The sequence below is a fragment of the Taeniopygia guttata genome, chromosome 2 (assembly GCF_048771995.1).
Source record: "Taeniopygia guttata chromosome 2, bTaeGut7.mat, whole genome shotgun sequence".
NCBI classification, from domain to species: domain Eukaryota; kingdom Metazoa; phylum Chordata; class Aves; order Passeriformes; family Estrildidae; genus Taeniopygia; species Taeniopygia guttata.
Window position 1 is genome coordinate 73,160,725 of NC_133026.1, and position 25,356 is coordinate 73,186,080.

Below are 25,356 nucleotides of genomic sequence, written 5' to 3' on the forward strand. Positions count from 1 at the left end.
ATCTGCTGATGGTCTTCTCACTGGCCTGAGAATGTTTTTCCATTCAATTGATGTACTGTGCAAATCTAGAACCTTCACATGCCTTCTGATCTGTCCACAGGATCCTCATGTGCCTTTCATTGTACCTAAGACCCTGTGGAGTGTCTTTGGTGTGCTCCCAAGGTACCTCTGAGTGCCTATGCATAAACCTATTCCTAACCCAAGGCATACAGCTGCAGTCACACCCAGTGGTATACAGGGACATTCTTGTGTGCAGAATACCCTTCCAAGTGCCTTTTGAAGTTTCCCAGCAGTACTTTTGACTCATCAGGAGTTCACTGGGCCACCTGATTACCTTTTTATTCCCTCTGTTCCTGTGCATCAAACTGTATGGACAGGTAATTGCTGCTTTCAGCTTTTGCTGTTTATAAGCTTTGTCTTACTTCACCCGAGTGTTATGATAAAAACACTGGCCTTGAGACTAGCCAGGGACTTGGGCACTGCATCACTCTTGTTCTAGTCTGAGCAACAGACATCTTGATTGTATTACAAAGGAATTTTAAAAAGAAAAAAAAAAAATAGTGGTTTATATGTTTAAACAGACCTATTCTTTTTAGAGCAGAACAATGTTTTGATACACATGAGGTGTTAAACAACATTTACAAAACTAAAGACTGCCTAAAAAGGAACAGAATTGTAACAGGAGCAAAAGGTTTCTGTTGAGCACCTAAACTAAACTACTCAACAATTTAAAAGGAAAAACAATTAGGAACTTGTTCAGTTCAGAAAAGCAGATTTTATTTCAAACAGCAGCACATACATACATTTTCAAAATATATATATTTGAAAACAAGAGACTGCATTGCATTAACCACCTTGTTGCGGTTTATCAACTGTTGTATTATATTTGGAACCAGGTGGAGTTCCTGCACCATAGCCTTCCTATAAGTTGGATGCTATCATCTTTCATTGGTATTGGTATAATCATGCAAAATAACAGTAACTGCCAGTACCTCATAGAAAAGAACTCACACAGCTTGTCTGTTTACTATCATCTGGAGGTTTCATCTACCTTGGTATTTTGAATACAGAAATGTTATTTTTAACAGGTATGGCAAATAACGAACTTCTGGGAAACACTTAATGCACATCATAAACAAATTTGACTGGCTGTATACATCACTGAAGGAAGGCTCCTAACCACAACTAATTCCCAAGAAGCAACATAGCAGCATTTGGTAAGAAAAAAAGACAACATTTTCTAAAACCCTTCCTTTTTATTTAGATGCAGAACAAATATTAAAATAATCAAAAGATGCTGACATTTCTATATTAAAAATATGATTGCATTGCCAATTTTTTTTTTGTTTTACCACAGCTTAAGAAGTGTCAGAATATGCTACATATAAATATCCTAAGCTGTTCACCATTTATTAACACACCATTTATTAATTTTCTACATAAATCTACTTAAAATATTATTTAAATAGAACATCTTGCTAGGGAAAAAAAGAACACATCATCAGAAGATTCAGCTTGCAGCTAATTTTCAATGCACTAGAAGACAAAGAAGCTGCTCAAATTATGGCAAAAAACCCCTTCGTTTTCTTATGGTTGGGGTGTGTTGTGTTTGAAAAACACATGCAAACAGATTAAGAATAAATGGTGATCACTTCACGTCCACTGCCTCGGACTAGGAGAACTCTATCTAGACCTTCTGTCAGAACTTCCAGAAATTCCATGTCTGAAATACCATTTGGTCAAGGAATTTACTCAGAAGAGAAACAAAATATCTAGTAATCTCTCAAAAAGTCTGACACATAATGCAAAAATAGAGTTCAACAATATAATCAAAGTTTTTCTGTGTCACCCTTTACTGTCCTGTTACCCAGTTATTCACGTGGAAGTAAGGCCTAACTTGGGGGAAAATCCTAGTTTTGCCCTACTAACCTACAAAAAAGATAAGAATAGGAAATTTTAAAATTTGCTCAAAGTTAAGGAAATCCTTTATATCAATAAACCACCCCCCAATCAAGATTTCTTTTGTTTTTTAACTCTCTTTGTTTAATTTTCTTATAGGCCGACTTATGCTTACCATACGTTGTAATGGTTATCCCAACAGGTAATGGCAGAATCACAAAAATGAAATTCTCAGTTTCAAGAAATATGGAATCAATACAGTAGAGGATACAGTTTTCATCCCCTTTTCTGTTTTTAGGAGGTCCAGGCATATTCAGGAGAACTAGCTGAGCATGCTGTGATTTATTAAGCACTACTCCATTGAGCTTCACAGCAGTGTGCATTCTTCTCACATTTGACTGATTCCTAACATGCAAAGAAACATTTTTAAGCATTGTTATAATACTTACATAATTGAATCATACAATATTTATTTGAAATTATAAGTATGTAAAACAAGCTATTTTCATGGATATGAATATTTGTACATACATTTGTACATACAAACTCAATACCTTTGATAAGAACTTTTAACTCTGAAATTCAGGCAGCTGTAAGTAAATTGTCAAAATGCACAAATCTTCTAGTTATCAATTATCTTTTACCAAGATGAATCAAAAACTTGATTTCAATAGATATTACAGGTCAGACAAGAACCACTAAGAATCTCATTTATTGACTTACATAAAAAAGTAACTGGATTTATACAAGAATTTCCAAACAATGAAATTTCAGGAATGCAATGGAAAGACCACAGTATTTATGTTGTACAGTAAAAGCTTTTACTCATGCTCCTTTGGAAACATGACAAAATTCTACAAGCTGGTGAAGAAAACTCAGAAACACCATAGAATTTTGAAAAAATTACTAACTTCTTACGTTGTAACAGTACGGCAGTAGCAGTGAACTGAAATTGAGCTTAAGCCTTTACATTATCAACTTTACCTAATATTTTCCTTGTTTCATCTACAAAGATAATTGTTGTAGATTTGTGCACAGGAAGAAAAAAACTGCTAGGATTTTTTAAATGTCCTTATTTTAGTATCTCTTTTGTATGGTTCAGTGGTTTTTCAGAACAAAAGAACAGTTTCCTTACAGTTCCTGAGAAACAGCTGTGTGTAGAGATAGCCAAGGCTGGAAATGAGTCATATGCTACAGTGTGACCAAAATATTCAAACTCTGCCTAAGTAAATTTATCTAAAAGATCTGCTGCATAAAAGTAGGGTTTGTTTTTTTTCAAATAAATAGTTAAAAGACGTTTGGCCTGAAATTTAGTGGCCAGTGGAAACCAGCCCTATCAATTAAATTGATTCTTCATGCTCTGCCACCTCCCATCTTCCCCCTATAAGAGAATCATATTTCTAAAACTGAGTTTATCAGTCCCTCCTGAGGGACCTTCTATCATGGTGGCCACCTATCCTAAGAACCAACTGTACAAAAACTATATATGGAATAAAGGAAAGCTTGAAGTTCCATTTCTGGAAGCAGAATTGCATTTTGAGAAGACCAAAAAGAACTATGAAGAGAGGCAAGATTGTATAACTGAGATGCATAAATATTGAAATTAAAACATTGCTAAACCAAAACTAAATGTAACTTTGTGACAGAGCGGGCAAAAATTCAGCACTGAAATAAAGGCTCATGGTGTGTAAAATGTGAAGTGAGGCTAACATCACTTACCCTACAAGCACTGGTAGAACTGAAATAATACATAGTAGACACAGTAAACGTCCAAAATTTTATAAGAAGCTCAATTTGTTAAGCAGACAAAATTAAGAAAATGCTGACCTCTGAAAAAAACCAGAGCAGTCAAGTGAATTCCACTCAAGTGATGTAGTATTCTGTTTCTGTGTGCTGTCATACCCAATGTATGTCCAAACTTACGTTATTTCTACACATGCATGGGTTGGTAGAAGGCAAGCAAGAACTGACTTTTTGATGAAACATGGAAGTTCCTTTTGTGAACAAATATTCCCTATTGTCCAAGTAGTTATAGCACAAGGGAGGCTATTCTTCCAGAAAAAAAAAAAAACCACTAATTTTTTAATGTAGTTAATTAGAACACTAAATATTATGCTGGTGCAGAGAAGTACTGTCAAGTTTTATATTCTTAGAGAAACTATAATGCATGTTTTGTGACTTACCTGGAAAAGAAAGTTGATCATATTTAGGAGAACATTAACAAGTCACAATATCTTTTCAGTGACATCACATTAATATACTAAATCACAGTATATTAAACAAGGAACAAAAGAATACAAGCATTGCAAATTACAATTTAGAAGCATGCATACAATGTACAAGATCACAAGAACCAAAGAACCCAGCGTTTGTTGTTTAGGTGAAGTGAAATTTAGACTTACAGATTTTCCCATTCTCTATGTGAAAGGGAAGCAAATGCATAGGAAAAAAAATTATGCCATCAGGTACATTTTAAAGTCAACAATATTAATATACTGTACAGGCACCCTAAGTTTGAACTGTAATTTCTACCCAACTACACATAGTAGTCTTAATAATATCTGAAATCAGTGTTTTGCACAATTCTAAAGCAGTAATAAAAAATGTTTCAGAGATATAGATTTTAAAAACCCCTAATGATTAGAGTATAATGCAACCTAGGACAATGCTTTAGAGCATGAGCACAATAATTTTTGGAATGTGCAGAAGGCAAGCTGTTTCTAAAGAGCTCAAAGCAAATCCAGGACTTAGGACTTTAAGGTACTAATTTGAAATATGCTTTCTAACTGCACTGCCTACAAGTCCTAGATTTAAGATGTGTTTCATTTAGATATTAAGATTTCCCTTGACATCCACAGCTTTGGTTTGGTCATTTGCAGAAAAGAATTTAAGCTATTCTTCTAAGTGCAGTCTTCCAGAACTACGAAAAGATACATGTGAGTGCTTAAAATCACTACATGAGGAAACAAACAAGCTGATTTCTCTCTGTCATTGTTTTTGTGTCTACTACATTGGTTTGATGCAGGGAGTAGCTCTTATCTATTTAAGAAAAAGACATTAAGGAATATTTAAACAGTAAAAACTTAATATAGCAATACATATATATTTACACAAGTTTTTTATTTCTTTAATTTACTGGATGAGGGCTGAATATCCATTAAAACAAACAAACAAACCCCCCACCCCCCTCTCTTCCCAACAAAACACCTCCCACACCCAAAATCATGCACCTAAAATCAAAAACATAAGCTATATGTCTTGAAAAACTATCTGCTTCTTTGGAACTCCCTCTAATACCAAACACAATAAAAATACAGGGACATATACACTAATTTTTCACCCACAGGAAGAAATAAAAAGTTATCATTAAGCTTTTTAACACATATGCTTTCTGATACAATCCAGAAGTTGAGTTAACAGTTTTAAAGACTGTCATATTTAAACTTCATTCACAACACTCTTGTGAATGACTCTTTACAGTCATTCCACCCAAGTCTATGCTATTTTTATAAGAATGCCATTTAAGCGCATGAAAAGCTCATTTTTGTATTCAATTTTGAATAAACCAGACTCTCTTAAAAAACAAAACAGAGATAAAACAACAAATTACAATCCCCTCCCCCATTAAAATACACACAATGAAATAAAAAGCTCCAAATACCACATGTATACTTACGGCTTCATGTTGAAAATATCTTTAAAGCCAGACACATTGGAGTCCTTGTTTTTATGCTTTTCTGCTACAAACTTTTCTTTAGTCCAGGTCATTTGCACTTTCTCTGGCACAGCAGCAGCCACACTTGCTTCAGCTGCTGGAGCAGAGCGTGAGGCAGTATTTTTATCATGGATCAGCTGAGCCTGGCCACAAAACAAATAATCACCCCAAAATTCAGCCAAAACCAGCATTTGTAAATTACATGTTAATACAGTTTTGAAAAGGGGTTTCACAGCTGTAGAAACAAAGAAGCTGAATAAAAATGCACCTTTACTTTGTGAACAAATATGAGACTATCGTGACTTCAACAGGAAATGAAATTACTTGTAAAAATGTTATGTGTTTTTCAAGACTATATCTTACATGAGTGTTACTTTTGTAAGGAACTAAAGTGAGGTGGAATTCCACCAGAGATTACTTTATTAACATCAGGGTGTTTTGCCAATGAAAAACTGTCATTGTTCACAAGTTACATTATTTTCTCAGATACTGTTGTAAACATCCATTTCACATACCTTTAGCTGAACTACAACATGAATCTCTGATGCCAGTATGGGACTGGCTGAATTGAAGTCTAGTTATAGATTTAGATTATTGAATTAGATTATTTATCCTTACAAGAGCATATTACATAACAATTCAACCAATCTAGCCATGAAGGGGTCTTCTCTTCCCTTTTAACAGTAGAAACTCTAATCAACTTCAAGAATAAAAAAGCACATATGCATGTGGGAAGAATATTGTGTTTTCTATTTTCTATTCTCCTTACTTCTTTGGAAGAAAAGAAGATTAAATATTTAGCACATTATTTACTTACTTTCCCTTATAATACTTTATCCATAGGCTTCTCTATTTCCACCAAATATAATACAAATACAGTATCTTAGGCTCTAAAAATTATAAGTGAATTGGTAACTGGGGGCAGGATTCTTTTTGTGCTTTGAAATTTTCTATTTTGAAGGTGGTATTTCTTTTATCCTGTGATTGTTTGTTTGTTTTTTTGTTTAAGATATTGAACAGGTCTGAAAGCTATTCAGAGACTTGTTAAATCATGAGCTGAAGCCCCTGTTCCATTTGGGAACCTCAATTATTCACATGTTAGACATAGTCATGGTCCCTCTACATACCTGGTAATTAAGAATTTCGTGCAGGTCAATTAAAACCATTAATAAAATCCAAGCAGATGAGAATTCTACATTCATTTTCAAAAAAGCAATTCCTCTAGTGGTTCACAAACTGAATTGCAGGTGGTTTAAACTGCCTTTGAGTTTCAGTATATTCCCTAAATTACTCCCTAGTCCCTATCCTTCAGGATTCCCAAATTCTGGAGTTCAGTTGTGAGGTTCACATAAATACCTCTTAGAATTATGGTCTTCCTACATTCACAGATGATTAAAGGATGACAAATCAAGATCACAAATCAGAAGTTCCTGGAATACAGTTCTATCACAAGAATAAAAAAAGGCTAACAAATACATGCCAGTATTGTAAATACCATGCAGCAGTATCCAATGAACTAAAATTTCATTGTAATGAAATTTTGTATTTTTAAGATGAGTTCAGTACAACTATGCTTCAATGGAAGAAAATTTGCCATTTTTAGAAAGACAGTGAGACCAAGAGAAATACATGTTTATAAAAATGCAAACACAACAAAAGCACATTTTTGTTAGTGCTATTTTGATACTAAATTCAATTAATGAAACATATATTGCTCTCTCTCTCTCTCCATGACGAAAAGGAAATAGAAAGGTATACAGCACTTCTACAAACTAGGCTACACATTTTACATATGAGCAACACTTCAAGTGCACACTAAACTCATTGATTGCATCAGTCCATTTCCTTTCAATGTCACCCACAGAATACAGTAATTACATATATGGGTTAATAATGGCTGGCAAATAAATATGGCTTGTGCTCTTTGAAAGACCTAGTATATCAATACAGTCTCTTAGAATCTTCAGTACTGCAACAGAGGAACCATAAAGGAAGTCAATGGTTTGTAAAAGCATTAAAAATGTTTATTAATGTAACACCCTGCTACTAGCTCTTAAGAAAGCAGGCAGTCTCAGAAATGTGTTTCTTTTATGGAAAATAAGTGTTAGAAAGATAATATAATTCATGTCACAGAAGCATCATCTAGAGACAAGAAATACAGGATAACACAATTAATTTACAAAAAATTGTAGCTCATGTATAGTTCAGTTTGCAATACTGGTACTTGAAATGTTGCAAAGGAAAATATATCTAGTCATGGTCAGCACTATGTCCAACTACCTCCTCCTCTTGATAATCATTATTTAGCAGTGCCTGAGCATCTCGGACAATGGACAATGGACTGGAGTTGCTTTTGCTTCTAATTGAGCCTCGAGACTCATCTGTGATGCTCTGAATCTGGGACAAAAATGTTACTAATGACAAAAAATGTCTACAGAAAAAAGCAGATATCATATTATTCTTCATTTAAATAGATGATATGTGGTATTAGCTCATAAGGTTCTTCTTCACAAAATTCAAAGAATGACTAAGTTGGAAGAGACCTTCAAGATCAATTGACCATGCTCTAACACCTCAACTACACCATGGCATCAAGTGCCACATCCAGTCTTTTTTTTAAACACATCCAGGGATGGTGACTCCACCACCTTCCTGGGCAGGCCATTCCAGAACTTTCTCACTCTCTCAGCGAAAAACGTTTTCCTAATATCCAACTTCTATTTCCCTTGATGCAGCTTGAGACTGTATACTCTCATTTGGTCAATTGCTGCCTGGTGAAAGCTACCAACCCCACCTGACCACAACCACCTTTCAGGAGGTTGCAGAGAGTGATAAGGTGAACCCTGAGTCTCCTTTACTCCAGGCTAAACAACCCCAGCTCCTTCAGTTGTTCCTCATAGGGCTTGTATTCCAAGCCCCTCCCCAACCTGCTGCCCTCCTCTGGATGCGCTCAAACATCTCAATGTTCCTAAACTGAGGGGCCCAGAACTGTATAAACTGTTCCAGAACCTTACCGGATACTGAGGTCAGGCTAACTGGCCTATAATTAACAGGATCCTCCTTCCCACCCTTTTTATGATTGGGTGTCACACTGGCCTGCTTCCAGTCATCTGGAACCTTGCCAGTGAGCCAGGACTGTTGATAAATGATGGACAGCAGCTTTGCAAGCTCATCTGCCAGTTCCTTCATCACCCTGGGATGTTTCCCATCTGGTCCCATGGATTTATAAATATCCAAGTGTCTCAGCAGTTTCCTGACTGCCTCCTCTTGGATAATGGGGGGACCATTTTTAAATGCTTAGTAGTTAGTTATGAAGTTCCTTTACAGACATTTGTGAAAACAGGAACCCAATTGTGTTCTTCAGTCTCTATGGGAAGCTCAAATATTCATTTGTTTTTGAGGGTCACATCCTTTCACATATGTATATATTCAGGTGAAATTTTTCACTCAATTACAATCAAAAGCATGAAAAAAATTAAAGCATGTGAGAAAGCTACTTTTCAACTATAAAAACCTAAAAATCAAAACATTCACACACTATAATTGTTCTCCTTACCCGCATGCACCCAAATTTCTGCCAATCTTACCTAACAACACAATCCAAGACAATATGTTGGTGCAAAGTATTATTACCTTCTCACAGGTCCCATTATCACTGCTTTGCCCAAGGGTCCTTAGTGAGGATTAACCAGAGAAAGAAGCCAACAACCACCAAAAATGGAAGCAAGAAAGGGAATGAGACTCTACATTTTCTTTCCCCTATGTAGCACTATTGACTAAGTCAAATAAATAAATGTTTACCAGTTACACCTAAATTGCCTATATTATGCTTTGCGGACATATATTATATTTATATCCAAATAGAAGAAAATTGATCAAGTTTTCCAAAAAAGTAAACAAACATCTGGTGAGTCCTCTATCCCCAATTCTACTAGAAAACCCAGAAGCAAGATCAAATCAATTCTCTTTTATAGAAGTGACAGGAGAAGGGAGGATGAGGATGATTGCTCAGGAGTAAAAGCATGCTTATAACTGAAACAGCAAATAAACACTGTACAAAAGAAAAGTCTCCGCTTTGGGAAGGTCTGAGCCTCATTTCAAGGCACACGCGCACAAAAGTGAGGTTAAAGTACTAATCTTGGTGGTAAAGGAAACTACACTCACTATTAAAAACTGGAATACCAGGTTATATTTGAATTCCTGGAGACAGATATTAAGAAGAAAAGCAATGCTAATTTGAACTAGTGATACTAATAAAAGAAATGTTTTGGGCATCAGCAAAAAATTGAAAAGAATGGCTCAGCTAATTAAAAAAAAGATGATCAGAGTAAGAATGGGCTGGGCACTCTGCGTGCATATACTAATCTTGTACCTCCAGAGGAAGTGAAGACATAAATAAACTGTTGTGGTTTGGATTTATTTTATTGATTCCTTGTTACGTGGTTTGTTATGTCGTACCCCCATGTTCTCCCTGAGTTGGTTTAGCTCTGGGTTTATCCCTCCCTCAAAGGCATCCCTCACACCATTCCCCGCCCCCTGTTCCAGCTTTTTCCCTGCCTGTCAAGGCAACCCAGCCCTTGACTCCTGAACCTTCTCTGCCACTTAAACCTCCTGCCAATTCCTGTCTGCAACACCCCTTTGGAATGCCCATACTCCTCAAAGCCCCATTGGCCCATGTGGCCCATCCTCTCCACTCTCCTACCCGAACTGGCCCCAGACACTTGATGTAATCCCCTCACTCCTCCCCTGAGGATTCCCTATTGGTTAGCTGTTTGCGTACAACCCTCAACTTGTGTCTGAACAAACCCCCTTACACAACAGAGCCAGAGGCTTTTTGTCCTGCTCCCTTCACTTGGAACAAACTGTTCCTTGTGGAACCTCAAGACGGAGAGCCTCCTCCTTTCTCCTCTGCCTGGTCCCTGCTGTGGCTTGTGTCTGGCACCTTAGAGCAAGTGGCTCTAAAGGTTCTGCCTCTGGTAAATCCCCACACCAAGGCAGTTCCCCACTTGTGGCGTGGTGCCAGAGTTCTAAGAGTTAGCCTGGGTTCCAGCAGTCACTTCAAAAAACCACATTTTCTTATGAAAATACAAAAGAACAAGGTAGATTTAGATATCCTAATCAGAAACAATAACTGGATATGACTTTTATTTTTGGACAAGGAAGTAAGTACTGGAGGTTCCTGGAGTTATCAAGGGTTTTACTTCAGATCCTGTAATAAATTCAGTGGTATTTTGAATGTCTCAGATTTTACCCTGCCTGATAAGAAGGAAGAAACTGATGCTATAATGGTGATGGTGAAGTTCAGACAAAAGTGAGTAATAAAGAAAAAAAATTATATGGAAGGAATAGAAAGAAATAAAAACTTCCAAGCAAACAATACTCTGAAGTATAGTTCAGATGCCAACCAGCTCAGAGCTGAGAAGAAATTCTTTCATCTCCTCTGCAATTTATGTGCTATAGAATACGGAGCACTACCTCCTATTAATCATGTGGAAGTTAAATCCTTCAAAATCTACAACAGATAAATTACTCAAGCTCCACTGGAAAAATACTACTGTTCAGTAAAGAAACAATAAGGCTGAATAAGTTGTACAGAAAAGTTTGGTTCTTTACTGGAAGAATATTAGACAGGCTCAAATTGAAAGAAAACTAGCATGACATGGATAAGAAAGAGGTTTTATAGCAATAAACTGTAACAATAGCAGGTATCTTTAGGAACCTTAAAAAAATCCTATGACGTGGAAAAATGAATAAAGAGAAGAGGTGAAATAAAAGGAAAAAAAGCATAAAACCCCCAAACTACTCGGATTTGTATGATAAACACCAAAAAAGAAAAGCCACAAGAAAAAAAAATCTAGCTGTTTTACTAATGAGAAATTAAACACACTAGAGTGCTCTTGTTTGCTATGGGATGAAAATCATTTATGTGATGGCAAAGCCAGAGCATTCACTATCTTCTACATCACTAAAAAGTCTTGATAATACTGAAAGAATTAGCAGGATAGTGGAGGGGGTAGAAGCCCAAGCTAAAAGGAAAGGACTTATAAGTTACAAATATTCATAAAAATACAGCTGAATGAAGCTTGTTGCTACAATATGCAAAATAGTAAGGATAGGAGAGCAGCAAAACCAGCATTTCTATCTTGATATTACAGGAGTCTAGTTTGTTGGGCTAATTTTGTTTCAAAAAAAAAAAAATTCAAAATAATGCAGAAACAAAAGCACAGTCAGTGTGATTTGAACAAATTTGTATTATATTGTGTAATATGGTGTATTTCTAAGTCATATGAGGAGTGGCTGAAGGAGGTAGGGTTCTCTAGCATGGCGAAAAGGAGGCTCAGGAAGGACTTACTCTATTCAACTACCTGGAAGACAGCTATAGTGACGTGGGGGTTTGTCTCTTTTCCCCAGTAACAAATAACACAAGAGGAAATGGCCTTAAGTAGTACCAGAGGATGTTTACATTGAACATTAGGAAAAATTTCTTCATGGATAGGGTTATCAAGCATTTGAATGGGCTGTCCAGAGAGGTGGCTGAAGTTGAGTCCCCGAAGGTATTTAAACAACACATAGACATGGCACTTAGGGACATGGTTTAGTGGTGGACTTGGCAGCATTAGGTTAGTGGTCAGACTTGACTTAAAGGTCTTTTTCAACGTAAATGATTCTATGATCCTAAGACCAAATCACAATAAAAGATAATCAGTCCAGTTGTGTAATCATGAATCTCAGCTACTGATGTCAAGTTTGGAAAGGCTCTGAATGTATTCCACACTGATGCTCAAATGTTTTGCTAACCAACACTTGCACTCAACAAAACCAGGAAAACTCTTAAAATCAATTTAGATAAATCGATTTCCCCACATAACTTTAACCTTGTAAGTAAAACTGGTTGTAGAGAAACACAATGCAGTTATTAAAGTCTTTGACTAGTTAGACACTGATTAGAAGCTACAGCTAGAAGATCATACTTTCAGATTTTTTACAGAACATCCTGTCAAGTTAAAGTTCCTACCTCCCTCTCTCTTTCATTCTTTGATAGCTGCATCTGTTTTAGCATCTGAGATCGCTGTTCCATCATAAGTGTCTTCTCATATGTGAACGCAGAAATATCATTTTCAAACTGCAAAACAAATTGGTATTACAAACACACCGGGAGAAAAGTAGTCTTTAGAAGAACAACATTTAGGTAGTGTATCTCTTATATCTGTATTCATTTGGTGGACGTATTTATGGCATTAGAGTAATCCTAAGCACATAACTGATCGATCACTTCTGTCCTCGTTCTTGAAACCTAATCTTCGAACAGCAATTTCATACAGTGAACTATCCTACTGTAACAATATTATTGTGATTTTATCTACATTTTAGGTACTTGGAACAGACTTTCCACTATTCTGTTCCAACTAGGTTGCAGAAGTGAGAGTTGAAAGCATTTATTTAAACTGGGTCTGCATTGGTGCCACCTGAGCAGACGTGGACACTTGTTTCCTTAAAAACTGTAATTGTTAGGCACAAATAACATATTATCCTTTCATCAGTGAGAAATTTTCATAAACAAAGCCATTTCTTGCCATAGCAAGAAATTCTGGCATATATTCCCATATTGACTGAAAAATAAAACAACATAAAAATCTATAGGAGTCACCTGTGTTGTCACTGACTTGTAACATATCTCTTATCATCTGAACATTCTCAGAATAAAATATTACTTATAGAAGAAAAGAACAAATTGTATTTCTATAGCGGTTTAACCCCAGCCAGCAACCAAGGCCCATGCAGACTCTAACTCGCCCACAAGTGGATTTGGGAGAGAATCAGAAGGATAAAAGGTAGAGAACTCATGGGTTGAGATAAAGACAGTTTAATAGGAAAAACAAAGATTGTGCACACAAACAAGCAAAACAAGGAATTAATTCACTGCTTCCCATGGGTAGGTCCCCATCATGCATAATGGTTACTTTAGACGACAAACAGCATCACTCCAAACATTCTCCCCTTCTTCCCTTTTCTCCCCAACTTATATAGCAAGCATGATGACATATGGTCTGGAACATCCCTTCGGTCAGTTTGGGACATGTGCCCCAACTGTGTCTCTTCCCAAACTCCCTCAAAAGTAGAAAATATCTTGATTCTGTGTTAAGCCCTGCTTCACAATAACAACAACATCCCGATATGCTCAGCACATATCCAAAACACAGCCCCATACCAGCTGCCATGAAGAAAATTAACTCTACCCCAGCTGGAATAAGCACAACTTAGAAAACTGTCTTATGCTCAAAATTCAATCAAGTCTGAGCCATTTCGTGGCACTCTGTGTTCTTTCAACTGTACATGCCACAGCATTTGAGATTTTAATATTTAGTACTCTAAGAAAAGAACAGTAAATTTTTTCACAAGTAATTTTTTCCTAAGTAATTAAAACAATCCTTAAAATTGTTTTATGACTGATTAGTATGATAAACCTTTTAATAAGTTCTGGTGATTCCAGAAACTAGTGGTGGTAGAAGTTTTCAACCAGTTTACTCATCTTCATCCCACTTCAGAATGAGTAAAAGTTTTGGTTGGTTTTTTTTCCCCCATGAGTCTTACTCTGGACATTATGCTAGTCACCTTTTAGTGCTGGAAATTATATCCTTAGTTTCCAAAAAAATGTGGGCCTAAACAGAGTGTAGGTTTTGTCCTTTCTCCTAAACAGTTAATGACCCATATTTAAAAAAGGAAAAAAGTTACAAAACTAATTTTGTCACTACCTTGACTTGTGAAACCGTAGCTATACTGTCCTGCTTTCAGTACTGGATGAGGCTGGTGATGCCAAGAACAACTCTCATTTGAGCCTAGGGATTCCTTATTCCAAAGAGGTATTCTTACAGCAGCTGGAGACATAGACAAGTCCATCCTGTCTCATACCATATGTCATAGCTTATTAGATTAAGCACATTCAGCCTTCCATTTCACTGCTTGCTAAAAATTCAAGCTTTTCCTTCTGAATGAACCAGCTCTATGGACTAGTCGTCATAAATAAAATAAGATTTAACACATAAAACATCTCAAACTCTACTTGATAAACTCATTAAATTCACTACCACGTACAGCAGCATTATAACATGGTAAGATAATGATGCTTAACTTCTTTATGGCACTGCAATTTTTCAATTTCTGTATTTGGGCTAATATCCCTTTATTTGAAAAAAGCTAAATCTGTTTTCCCAAGTTTAGTCCCAGTTGCACCTTAAAAATATGTAGTAACAAACCATTTCAACAACTTCCACTTGAGCATTTAGTCTAAGGTGGTATAAGAACATCTGAAGATCCTTCTTCATTTGAATGCTATTATCATCCATTTGAGCAACGGTGAAGATACGCATTTTACATTTTCTCCAAACCTACCAAAAAATACAAAATAACAGTTTGCAACATTGTGATTGCTATTACCGTGCATAATTTCAACAAGGTGAAGGAGTATGTAATTAGACATGCTTTGAACCATTTAGTGCTAGAAAATTAAATCCCAGCCATTTTCTATTGTCCTTGCCTTGTGCTGTCGAAGAAGAAAAGGCAGCAACATCAGCATACCACCATCATGAACAATCCACCACACATCGATATTTCCTTCAGTAAAACGTTCTTGATTTGTTGGAAATAAGTCGATGTTTTTAGCCACCAAAAGTGCTTGTTGAGCTGCAGTTGTTTCTCGTACAGTATCTGTAAGGGAAAACAAGACATTTAATCAAGAACTCCTAGTTTTCATACACAGATTTTGCTTTTGTTTTAAATTCAAAAGATTAAACCCTCACAGATTCTGCTGAGGCAAAAGAGGAATATCGCAGGTGTCTTGGCAAAATAGGAATATCCTGGGTGTCTTGTTTCCAGCTGGGACAAGGTTAATTGTTGCAATAGCAAAGAGGGGTGTGGCTAGGACCCAGAGGTTAGTCTACACTACTTAATGCCATTGCTGAAAGCAGAAGGGAGTATCTTCCTTCTGGTCCAATAAGCATAGTGCTGAGCTGGAGGGAGTGATTGGGTGGTACCAGTTCCGAGACAGAGGGAGAGGCTGATGTGACACAGCTGTGATCAGGTGGGGCTTCATGGTGAGCATTTTTGCATATGCATCATTCTCTCTTTTCTACACTTTTTGCTGTTAACATTGTTGCTGTTTCCAGTAAATGGTTCTTAACCTGTGATTTTACCTTTTACACCTCCAATTCTCCTCTCCAACCAGCCTCAGGGGAAAAGTGAGCAAGCAGCAGCATGATTTGGAGTGTGTCAGTGGGAACACTAAATTAGGGAGTACTACTCCTAAGCCACAACAATCTTTATTTGGTGTCTGAGGTGAGGCACAATGGGCTAAGACAACAACAGACTGCCCAGAGCAGGTTGGAGACAAATCTGATCTAGGCACTTTTTGGTTTAGGTATGGAGCCACTGGTTGCAATGTTGCTCGGTCTGTTCAAGTATAATCCTGTATATATTCCTGTACGTGCTCCTCATGTATTTTTCAGAGTAGGAAGAGATCAGGATTTCTTTGCTGATATACCGTGGGAGCTCAGTTTATGACATCATAATGTCAAAGACAATGATCATAATGTCAAAGATGATGATTGACTGTTGCTCTCCTACTCTTACCTCAGGTATTACCTTTGCATGTTTACTAATCATACACACTCTGTGGGGGGAACGGGGGAGGATAATTTTCCCCAGCTTTTCATCCCCTTTCCTGGCCTTTTACACCCCCTTCAGCCTGTTACATTCCGAGAATTCTGAGTTCCGTTTGGATGTTAAGGAAATCATATTCTTGGTGCTAAGGTCTCCTTAGTCTACACCACGATTAGAGTGACAGACTTTTCTTAGGAGGTTACTCAGAGATCTGTCCCAAGGGTGTACAGGCATGAGTAACATGGAAAGTGGGAGAAAATGGACCAGCTTTTGAAGGATTATTCTGCTCCAGTGGTTTGGAACTTCACTCCTAAACAACTATAGGACCATGGTAAAGTAACAGAATACTTCATAGAAAAATGCTGTGGCAATTCCAGGGAGGTTGAAGTTCTGCAACATGCTGGGCCTTGGCCACTATTTATTGGACACTGCAATACAACAGCAGTCTCGGGGGAAGAGGAGGAAGGCAGACTGACAGGCACTGTGGCCACTCAAACTGCAGCTGAACCAGAGGAACAACCTGTGACAGTAGCAGTCACCCCTATAGAGAAAAAGAAATCAAAGACAAAATCAGTTCACTTAGTGAAGGATGACAAGGAAGGAGAGCACTCATAACAGGAGAAACAGGCAGGGCCAGAGATAATCACCCAATCCCTATCTCCAGGTGAGCTGTGAGATATACAAAAAAAATTTCAGCCACCAGTTGGGTGAGCCCCTAGTGACTTAGCTGCTCTGATGCTGGGATATCACTGCCCATGATATGAAACTATGCTTTGGCTGTCCAAGACTGGAGATAGATTTGAAAAGCTCAAGCAAGTTAGAGAGGATATATGCCATGCCCTGCCAATATGGAACAGAGTCACTGCTATAAGAAGCAAGGCTGCACTGGAAAAGGGTGAGGCTCCAGAACACTTTGAATACATTGATTACATCATCTTGTGGGGCAACGCAGCAGAATTTTTTGAGAAAGGGGAGAAGATAACCCAAATAATCTTGGAGGCCTGTTTTGCCATAAAGCAAAGTAAGGTCAAGGGATCTGCCCAGGAGAGTCAGATTTTAGGAATCAAATGGTAACATGGACATCATCAGATTGCCATGGATGTGGTCAACAAAACAGCAACTATGTTTGCCTCATCAAGCACCAAGAAGGAAGCACAAGCTTTCCTAGGCAGTGTGGGTTTTTGAAAGATGCATATTCCAGAACACAGTCAACTCTAGTTCTCTCTAGCATATGACTCGGAAGAAGAATGATTTTAAGTGCAGTCCAGAACAACCAAAGGCTTTTGGATAAATGAAACAGAAGACTGTCCATGCAGTAGCCCTTGGCAAGTCAGGATAGGACAAGATGTGAAAAATATGATGTGTGCTCTATACCACAGCTGGGGAGATTAGTTCTTCCTGGAGTTTCTGGCAAACAGTACCTGGGGAGACTCAACAATGATTCCTAGGGTTCAGGAATCTAGCATACAAAGGATCTGACGCCTGTTACACCCCTACTGAAAAAGAGCTACTGGCATTATAACTGGATATTATAAAGGGGTTCAAGCATCTTCAGAAGTGATTAGCACCAAGGCACAGCTCCTTCTGGCATCCTGACTGCCAGTGCTGGGCTAGATGTTCAAAGGGAAAATGCCTTCCACACATCATGCCACTGATGTTATGTGTAGTAAATGGGTCATGCTGATTACACAGTGAACTTGAACAGGAAACCCTGATTACACAGGCATCTTGGAATTCATGACAAACTAGGCCGAAAGTGAAAATTTTGTACTGAAATCAGAGGAGGAAAAGGTGCTGAGGAGGTCCCATCATATAATCAGCTAACTGAAAAAGAAAAGTGTTATGCTGTCTTTACTGACAGTTCCTGTCATATTGTAGGGATACATGGAAAGTGGAAGGCTGCTGTATGGATTCCTATGTGGTGAGTCACAGAAGCTTTTGAGGGACAAGGTGGATCAAATCAGGTTGCACAGCTGAATGGCATCCAGCTGGCTTTAAGTATCACTGAACAAAAGAAATGGCCAACATTCTAGCTTTACACTGACTCCTAGATGGTAGCAAATGCTCTCTGGGGATGGCTAGAACTACTGATAAAGACCTATTGGCAGCACAGAGGTAAAGCCACCTGGGCTGCTGAATTGTGGCAAGACATTGCTGCTTGGGTAGAGAAGTTGGCTGTAAAAGCATGCCATGTAGATGCACATATACCCAAAGGCAGGCTATTGAAGTACATTGCAACAATGGACAAGTGCATTGGGCAGCCAAGAATGAAGTCTCTCAGGTGGCAACATAGGCTGAATTATTTCTGGCTCAGTCGGCCAATGATGCCTTAGGTCATCAGAAAAGAGATGCAACATACTGATGGGCTTGTGATGGAGAAGTGGACTTAACATGGACAATGAGCATGGACTACAACAGAGGCACCAGTTTTGGGCTCCTGATACAGCTTGCAACCAGCCCTCTGCTCTGAAAACACTTAGAACCTGCAGTCATGGACTAAATGGACTCAAGAGACATCTTGGGGGAATGGATATCAACTGTGGAAATTATACTTGTTTGTGTATATACATATATATGTGTGTGTGTATACACATTCATATACATACATATATACATCCATATATATATATATATATATACACTTGTGTGTATATATATACACGCACACATTTATATACATACATATATATATGTAAGTTGGAAGGTGTAGGATCTGGGCACTACATAAATGGTTTAAAACATGTGGTGGATAATCTTTTGCTTTTGGCCAGGACAGGGTTAATTTTTGCAACAGCCAGGAGGGGGCATGGCTAGGACCCAGAGGTTATTCTATACTATCTCAGGTCATTGCCAGGGGCAGGGGTGAGGCAGTCTTTTCCAAGGAGAAGGGGTTTCTTCTGGTAGAATAAGCATGGGCCTGGTTCAAAGCTAGAAGGAATGGCCAGGTGGCACCAGTTCTGAGCTGGAGGCAGTGGTTGGGGTGGCATGGCTATGGTTGGGTAAAGCTCCATGGTGGACTTTTTTGCATGAAAATCACTCTCTCTTGTATATTTTGCGTTATTAACACTGTTGTTCTTACTGCTCATTTTCTTATCTCATTGCTGTTTCCAGTAAATTGTTCTTATCTCAATCTGTGATCTTTACCTTTTGTGCCTCTAATTTTTATCTCCAACCCACCACAAGGGGCATGGGGGAAGACAAAGAGGGGCAAGCAAGCAGCACTGTGATTTGGAAAGTCTCACTGGGAGCACTAAATTGCCGAGCAGCACTCCTAAACCATGACACTTTTAGTGACCAACCTGCTTAGAAGAAGAAAAAGCAAACCTGTGGTTGAAGAGGGCTGAGAAAGCCCACTCTAGATTAAATCAGATACAGATTCAATTGTCCACCAGATGTTCAGTAGCACGTTTCATCCACACAGCAAATACATTAGTCACACAGCTGAATTACAAATGCAAATAAGAAAGTCAATAAACACATACCAACAAAATTTTTCCATGAGAAACGATTTTCTGCCTGCTTCCATGACTGTGGCCATGCCATCAGGACCGTGTTGTGCTTCATCCCTCCTAGACCAGCTGACTGAATCAAATAGGATATTCCATCTCTGAAGTTAGGAGATACCACAATCTGGCAAAATCCTTTAGTCTTTTCTACACCCATTAAGGCCTTAACATTCTGCAATAGGAAAATTAAACATAGGGAAATACAAACCATCAACACTGATAATTTACACCAGAAGGAGTAACAGCATTAAACAATAGCAAAACTTTATCAACAATGTATAATCAACATGAAGAAATCACTAATTCCAAAAGAGTGAACATGATTTTATGAAAACTAGAGCCCAAATTGCTACCACCCCAAAAGACACCACACAGGTTTTTCATTATTTTAATTATTCAGCCTTTTAGTTCCAAAGAATGAGCAAGACATGAGTAAAAACACATAGGTAAAGATAAATGAAGTAACACTGCTTCAGGTAAAGTCAAAACCAGTGGCTGACAAAGGAACATATGGTTGAAATGATCAGTCATTTCTTTTGGAATTGGAAGAGTTTGGAAGTGTGATGCCAAGTACTTAAGAAGACGTTGCCAAAGTTCCTTAAATACCTTTGACATTAAGAGGCTGATTATTTATCAGCTCCCAACATGGAAAAACAGATGTGCAGGAGAAAATTTGAAGCACTGTCCAAATAATGACAAGATAAACAGACCAGATTAAATATCCCACCCCTCTTTAATTTTAGAATAGCTCTCCTCCATTTAAACACTGACAAACATGAAGACACATAACCATGTAATTTAAAAGAAGCATTCAAACCAGTATCAAGCTTGACCAGGGAACATGAGCTTTGGCATTTATTGTTTTCTGATTAAATAACTTTAAAACTCCCCATCATCATCAGTGACTTGTGAGGGAGATCAACATGTTTCAAAGGAAGAACTAATACATAAATATTTTGAATTTTACAAAACAAAAAAATTTGGCAAAAATCATCAGGAACAGACCAAATCACAGAGTGCCAGGCACTGCCTCAGTGTGGCTTCACATCAGAAACTCCATTTAACAGAGAAAAAAGTCTTCAGAGAATTTGCTAGCAAAGATAAAAAGTATGTCTGTACAAATAATGTCTGTGAGGGCTTATCAGTTTAAATAGATGGGGTTTTTTAAAAGAAGAAAATCTTTATTTCCTACAGGTCTCCTAGAAACACTTTCTAGTTTAATTTTTCCAGAACAATGAGGCCTCCAGATGCCAAAACCCTTACAATTCATCTTCATTTCCATTTTAAAAGCAATAGTTTCCTAAATCTTAACATCAGCTCTGACTTTCCAGAAAACCGATGGATTAGGCCTCCCTTAAACTCATTCATTTTCCATCTTTCAGAAAAACAGCTAAGTTAGGCTGTCTACAAATAACATTTCAAATTCTTGTGAAAGTTTCTGTTTAAAGAGTTTTTTTCTGTTTTATTTAATAGGCCTCATTTTATATTCTTCATCTTGTTTTCATACATGTTGATAGAAATAGCTTAGTAATAACTACTTCCAGAATATAGCATGGTTGGACTTTTCAACTTGTTTTCAAGTTAATTGGTCTCTTAGAACCTTTTCATGTGATATCAAATAGGTCATCTATCTTTATACTTTGTTATTTTAAAAACCACTATGGATATGGATAAGGCTGAATAGCAACAGGAAGAAAAAGGAAAACTGTGAGGAAATGGGCAATTAGCTATGTTAACTAGTCCACTTCAAGATTTTAAATGCTCATTTATTTAAGCAATACCAGGTCTGAAAAAATCACAGGGGTTTTTACACAGCTTTGAAAGCTACGTGGATCAAAATAGTAGACATATCAACTGGTACTCCTTTGAGCAACACTGCAGAAATTAACCAATATGGAAGATATAATGGCAATCAAAACCTACTTTTGGACATTTCAATAAAGTAATATTGAAATATAAATATAAAACAATACTTTGTCCAAATGTTTCCCCACTCTATAAAGATAGGAGTAGGAGAGTTTGCATAGGCAAGTAAATACAAGTATTATTATTAAAGAAATTGAATTTAAACTAAATTTACTTGTGTTTGTAGGCATAGTTGGATGTAATTTTAAATTATATGACAACTTACTATTTTTTTCTACCTATCCTACTTTCTCTGGAGATATGGTATAAATAGAAAAAAAAAAAATAAGGATCTCAAGAAGGATTTGGTTTACAGTTTTCCAGCAAAGAGTACTCCTAATCCTAATTCTCATATGTATTTCTAGAAGGATGTAGAAAATCACAGCATGAGGATGATATTATGCCAAACATTCACATTTGTTAGTTAAACTTTTTTTTTTTTTTTTTTTTAAATATATGCTATTTTCTTTATAAGGTAATTTGTTAAAGTTTGGTGGGTTTTGGTGGGGTTTTCCTTGTTATTGTTTTGGGATATTTTTTGTGGTTTTTTTTTTTGTTTTGTTTTGGGGTTTTTTTGTTGGTTTTTTTAATGTTTTTTGGGGTTTTTTTTTGAGGGAGGGGTGTTTAAATTTTTTTAATGTAATTTGATTGTAAGCCCAGGACTCTCAATATCAAAAAAAAAGCTAGAAAGTATCAGTACTGTCTCATCCTATTAAAAAATTTTATAGAACATTTGGCTACATACACCAATACATTACTTTTATATAATCACTGATTGTGCTGAAAGCAAAAATAGATGTTTTATTCAATATTATATAACAGTCTGTTCTCATTCAATGTATGAGCTATCCAGTTTCAACATTTAAATACTAATGTAAATTACATGTATTTGCAAGCTCTCTTTTACATACCTCTTCAGCTTTCTGAGTTTCTGTACATTTATCTAAGTAGATTCCCTGAAGCACAGAACCCACAATAGTCAGTCCTTTACCAGCCTTCAACTGAGAGGTAAAAGAAAGCAATCTAGGATGTTTGACCAGCTGCTCATTATCCAAATTTAACAAGACCAAAAGTTGAGGTCTGCCAAACAAAGGGAAAAAAAGTTTAGTGCCCACACACACATTCATTATGAAGAACTGGAAACTTAAAATTAAGAATTAATAAAATGCAGATTAATTGCTTAATTCAAAGGAAAACAGCCAACTCCTAAGTAGGTAAGCCATAATTTGCACTAGCAACAACAGTTCAGGCACAGAATACATAAACCATCACAATGTCATTTTGAAAAGCTCCCTTAAAACCAGTTTCACCTAGAAAATGATAAAATCACTCTTCCAATGTCATCTGGTGCAACCTGCTGCTTGAAATGACTAAACACTGAACTTTGTACTGCTTCATTCAGTTGGATTTGGAAAAACTCTTGAAACAGACCTCTGGGTCACCTCTTCAGTGCTTAATTATTTCATCATGTTCTCTTATTCTCTTATCCTCATCTGCTGTAAGAAATCTGACTCCATCTTCTTAGTAACCTTCTCTTAGGTCTTGGATGTTTATATGTTTTTTATAACAACTTTTAGGCTCCTCTTCAGCCTCCTGGAACCTGAATAAGCATAGCTCCTCAGCCCCTCCCCAGAGGAGAGATGCCCCTGTGCTCCAACCATCATCTGTGGTTGTATCTACTTTAGTTTGCCATTCTTACATCATGGTACATAAACATGGGAGAAATATTCTAAATGCATTCTAATAAGTGCTAAACAAAAATAAGTATCTCCCAATATATTTACTTCTCAATGTACTATCTGTCCTCCTGTCCAGCATGTCATTGCCAAGACACACTGCTGGATTACTATCTACTGGAAACCACAGATCCTTTTTACCAAAGCAGCTTTCCAGTCTTGTATCACTGCTCTGAATATGCCTGTACCAGGTGTATTCAGGTAAGGATAGAAGGATAACTTGCAGTTATCCTTCTGGAGTTTCACGATGTTCTCAACAACCTACCCCTCTACCTGTGTAGGTCCTTACAAAAGGACAGTCAACCCCTTAATCATACCAAGAGTACTCAAAGTTCAGTTTCAACTGCATGCTAGATGAGTATGCACTCTATTTCCTTTAATCAATATTCAGTATACTTACTTTTCCAAAATCAACATTTTATACTTTTCTTGTCATTGCTATAAATTCAAAAGACTGATGACAAGTTGGATCATACTTCTTACCTCAAAATTAGCACAGTTTAAGATATAACAGTTCTAGCACTTATATTGACACAATAGAAAGATACCTCATTTGAAACTGAAGCACTCAAATATTTAACAGGATTGTCAACTCTACATTACATTGGTATCTCTGAGTTCTCAAGTTCATCAGTCCCAGGAAAAATAGTAAAATAATGCCATTAGACTGAAGGATAACAGAACACTGCATGTGCATGCACTCCATGATACTATCACTGAGCAGTAACTAGAAATAAAGTATCACATTACACTCACCAGAAGTGACAATGTGCAAAGGTCCTTCATTTTTAAATGTTAAGTAACTTTTAAAGTTGGCTTTAAGGAAAATTAAATTTAACAAGTAAAAAAAATACATTGCAAAAATAGTAGTGGACATATAACTCCAATACAGTAAAATGTGAGATTTTGTTTTAATGGCATCTAAGCAATTTAGAAAGTGCTACTATTGAATGAACCTGTATAAAAAGAATACCACAAAAATTAATTTAAACAAAAAAGACTCCTCTGTAGATTTGTACAATGTATTTCAGAGGGAACATACACAAACAAACACAAAAAAATCGCACTTATGGAATTGCAGTGTTTCTTCTGTGGAGACAGTGAGATTCAAGGGTAACTGTTTCTTTGAATCTGAAAAATCTATAAATAATCAAACATTGCAATTCTTCTGTACTTTTGAAAACCATGTCAACACTATATGGATTTAAGTTCAAGTTAGTTTGCCACAAAGTTGATTAGATACTGACCACAAGTCACATTCCATTTCAGTAAAATATTCGTATTGCAATGACATCACTGCCGTGCCCAAGTTAAAACATTATTTTAAAGGTGAATCTTATTTTTTTTTTACTTCACACTTTACCAGCAGTATTCCAAAATATTTACATATTTCAAGAATTAAGTGACCCAAATAAACATAGGACTCTACCTCCAGTTCTTGGTGTGAGGAGGACCGTCTTCAACACGAAGCAAAGCATAGCGAGCTGCATTCAGAGACAGTCCTCGGATTCCATCGCCCCATTCTTTTTCCGCTCTTCAGGATACAAAAGAGATTCAATTAACATGGTCCCATTTATTTACAAATCAAGTACTTTTTTTTTTTTTTTACATGTGGGGGATAATGGATATAAAAAATGATCACTCTCTTTTTGCATGAATGCATGAAAAAACCTTGTCTTGTAGACTTAAATCAAGATTGAAGACTAACCAAGGTGAAGCAGTTCCAGGCCCCTTCAAGGTATTTTTTTCCGTATTTATAAATATTTACTATGGTCTAGTTTATTCATACTTCAGAAGCATTTTTGTAATGGTGAGAGCTACTTAAGTTGCATTTTAGCACTAGAATGAATAAGCGAAGGATACTTAAAAGGAATTATTTTAAAGAAGCAAAATTAGTGAAACTTGACTTCACATGCATTAGTATAACCCATCTTGCCCT

General features: G+C 36.9%; 1 protein-coding gene across 2 annotated transcripts in view; it reads right to left on the bottom strand.

Moving 5' to 3' along the window:
• Positions 1-752: 752 nt before the first annotated feature.
• SLC12A7 (solute carrier family 12 member 7) overlaps positions 753-25,356 on the bottom strand; it is a 64,466-nt gene continuing 39,862 nt past the window's right edge. Inside the window, exons 16-25 of one of the 2 annotated variants that reach the window (XM_072924222.1) lie at positions 24,847-24,951; positions 22,593-22,761; positions 19,753-19,948; positions 15,150-15,319; positions 14,869-15,000; positions 12,630-12,737; positions 7,895-8,011; positions 5,576-5,757; positions 2,171-2,304; positions 753-1,723 (exon numbers count right to left, since the gene is read on the bottom strand). In XM_072924222.1, coding sequence (XP_072780323.1) covers positions 1,632-1,723; positions 2,171-2,304; positions 5,576-5,757; positions 7,895-8,011; positions 12,630-12,737; positions 14,869-15,000; positions 15,150-15,319; positions 19,753-19,948; positions 22,593-22,761; positions 24,847-24,951 — 1,405 coding nt within the window. In that variant the 3' untranslated portion in view covers positions 753-1,631. The remainder of the gene's footprint in view (positions 1,724-2,170; positions 2,305-5,575; positions 5,758-7,894; positions 8,012-12,629; positions 12,738-14,868; positions 15,001-15,149; positions 15,320-19,752; positions 19,949-22,592; positions 22,762-24,846; positions 24,952-25,356) is intronic. The other variant, XM_030265650.4, reaches the window with a different exon arrangement.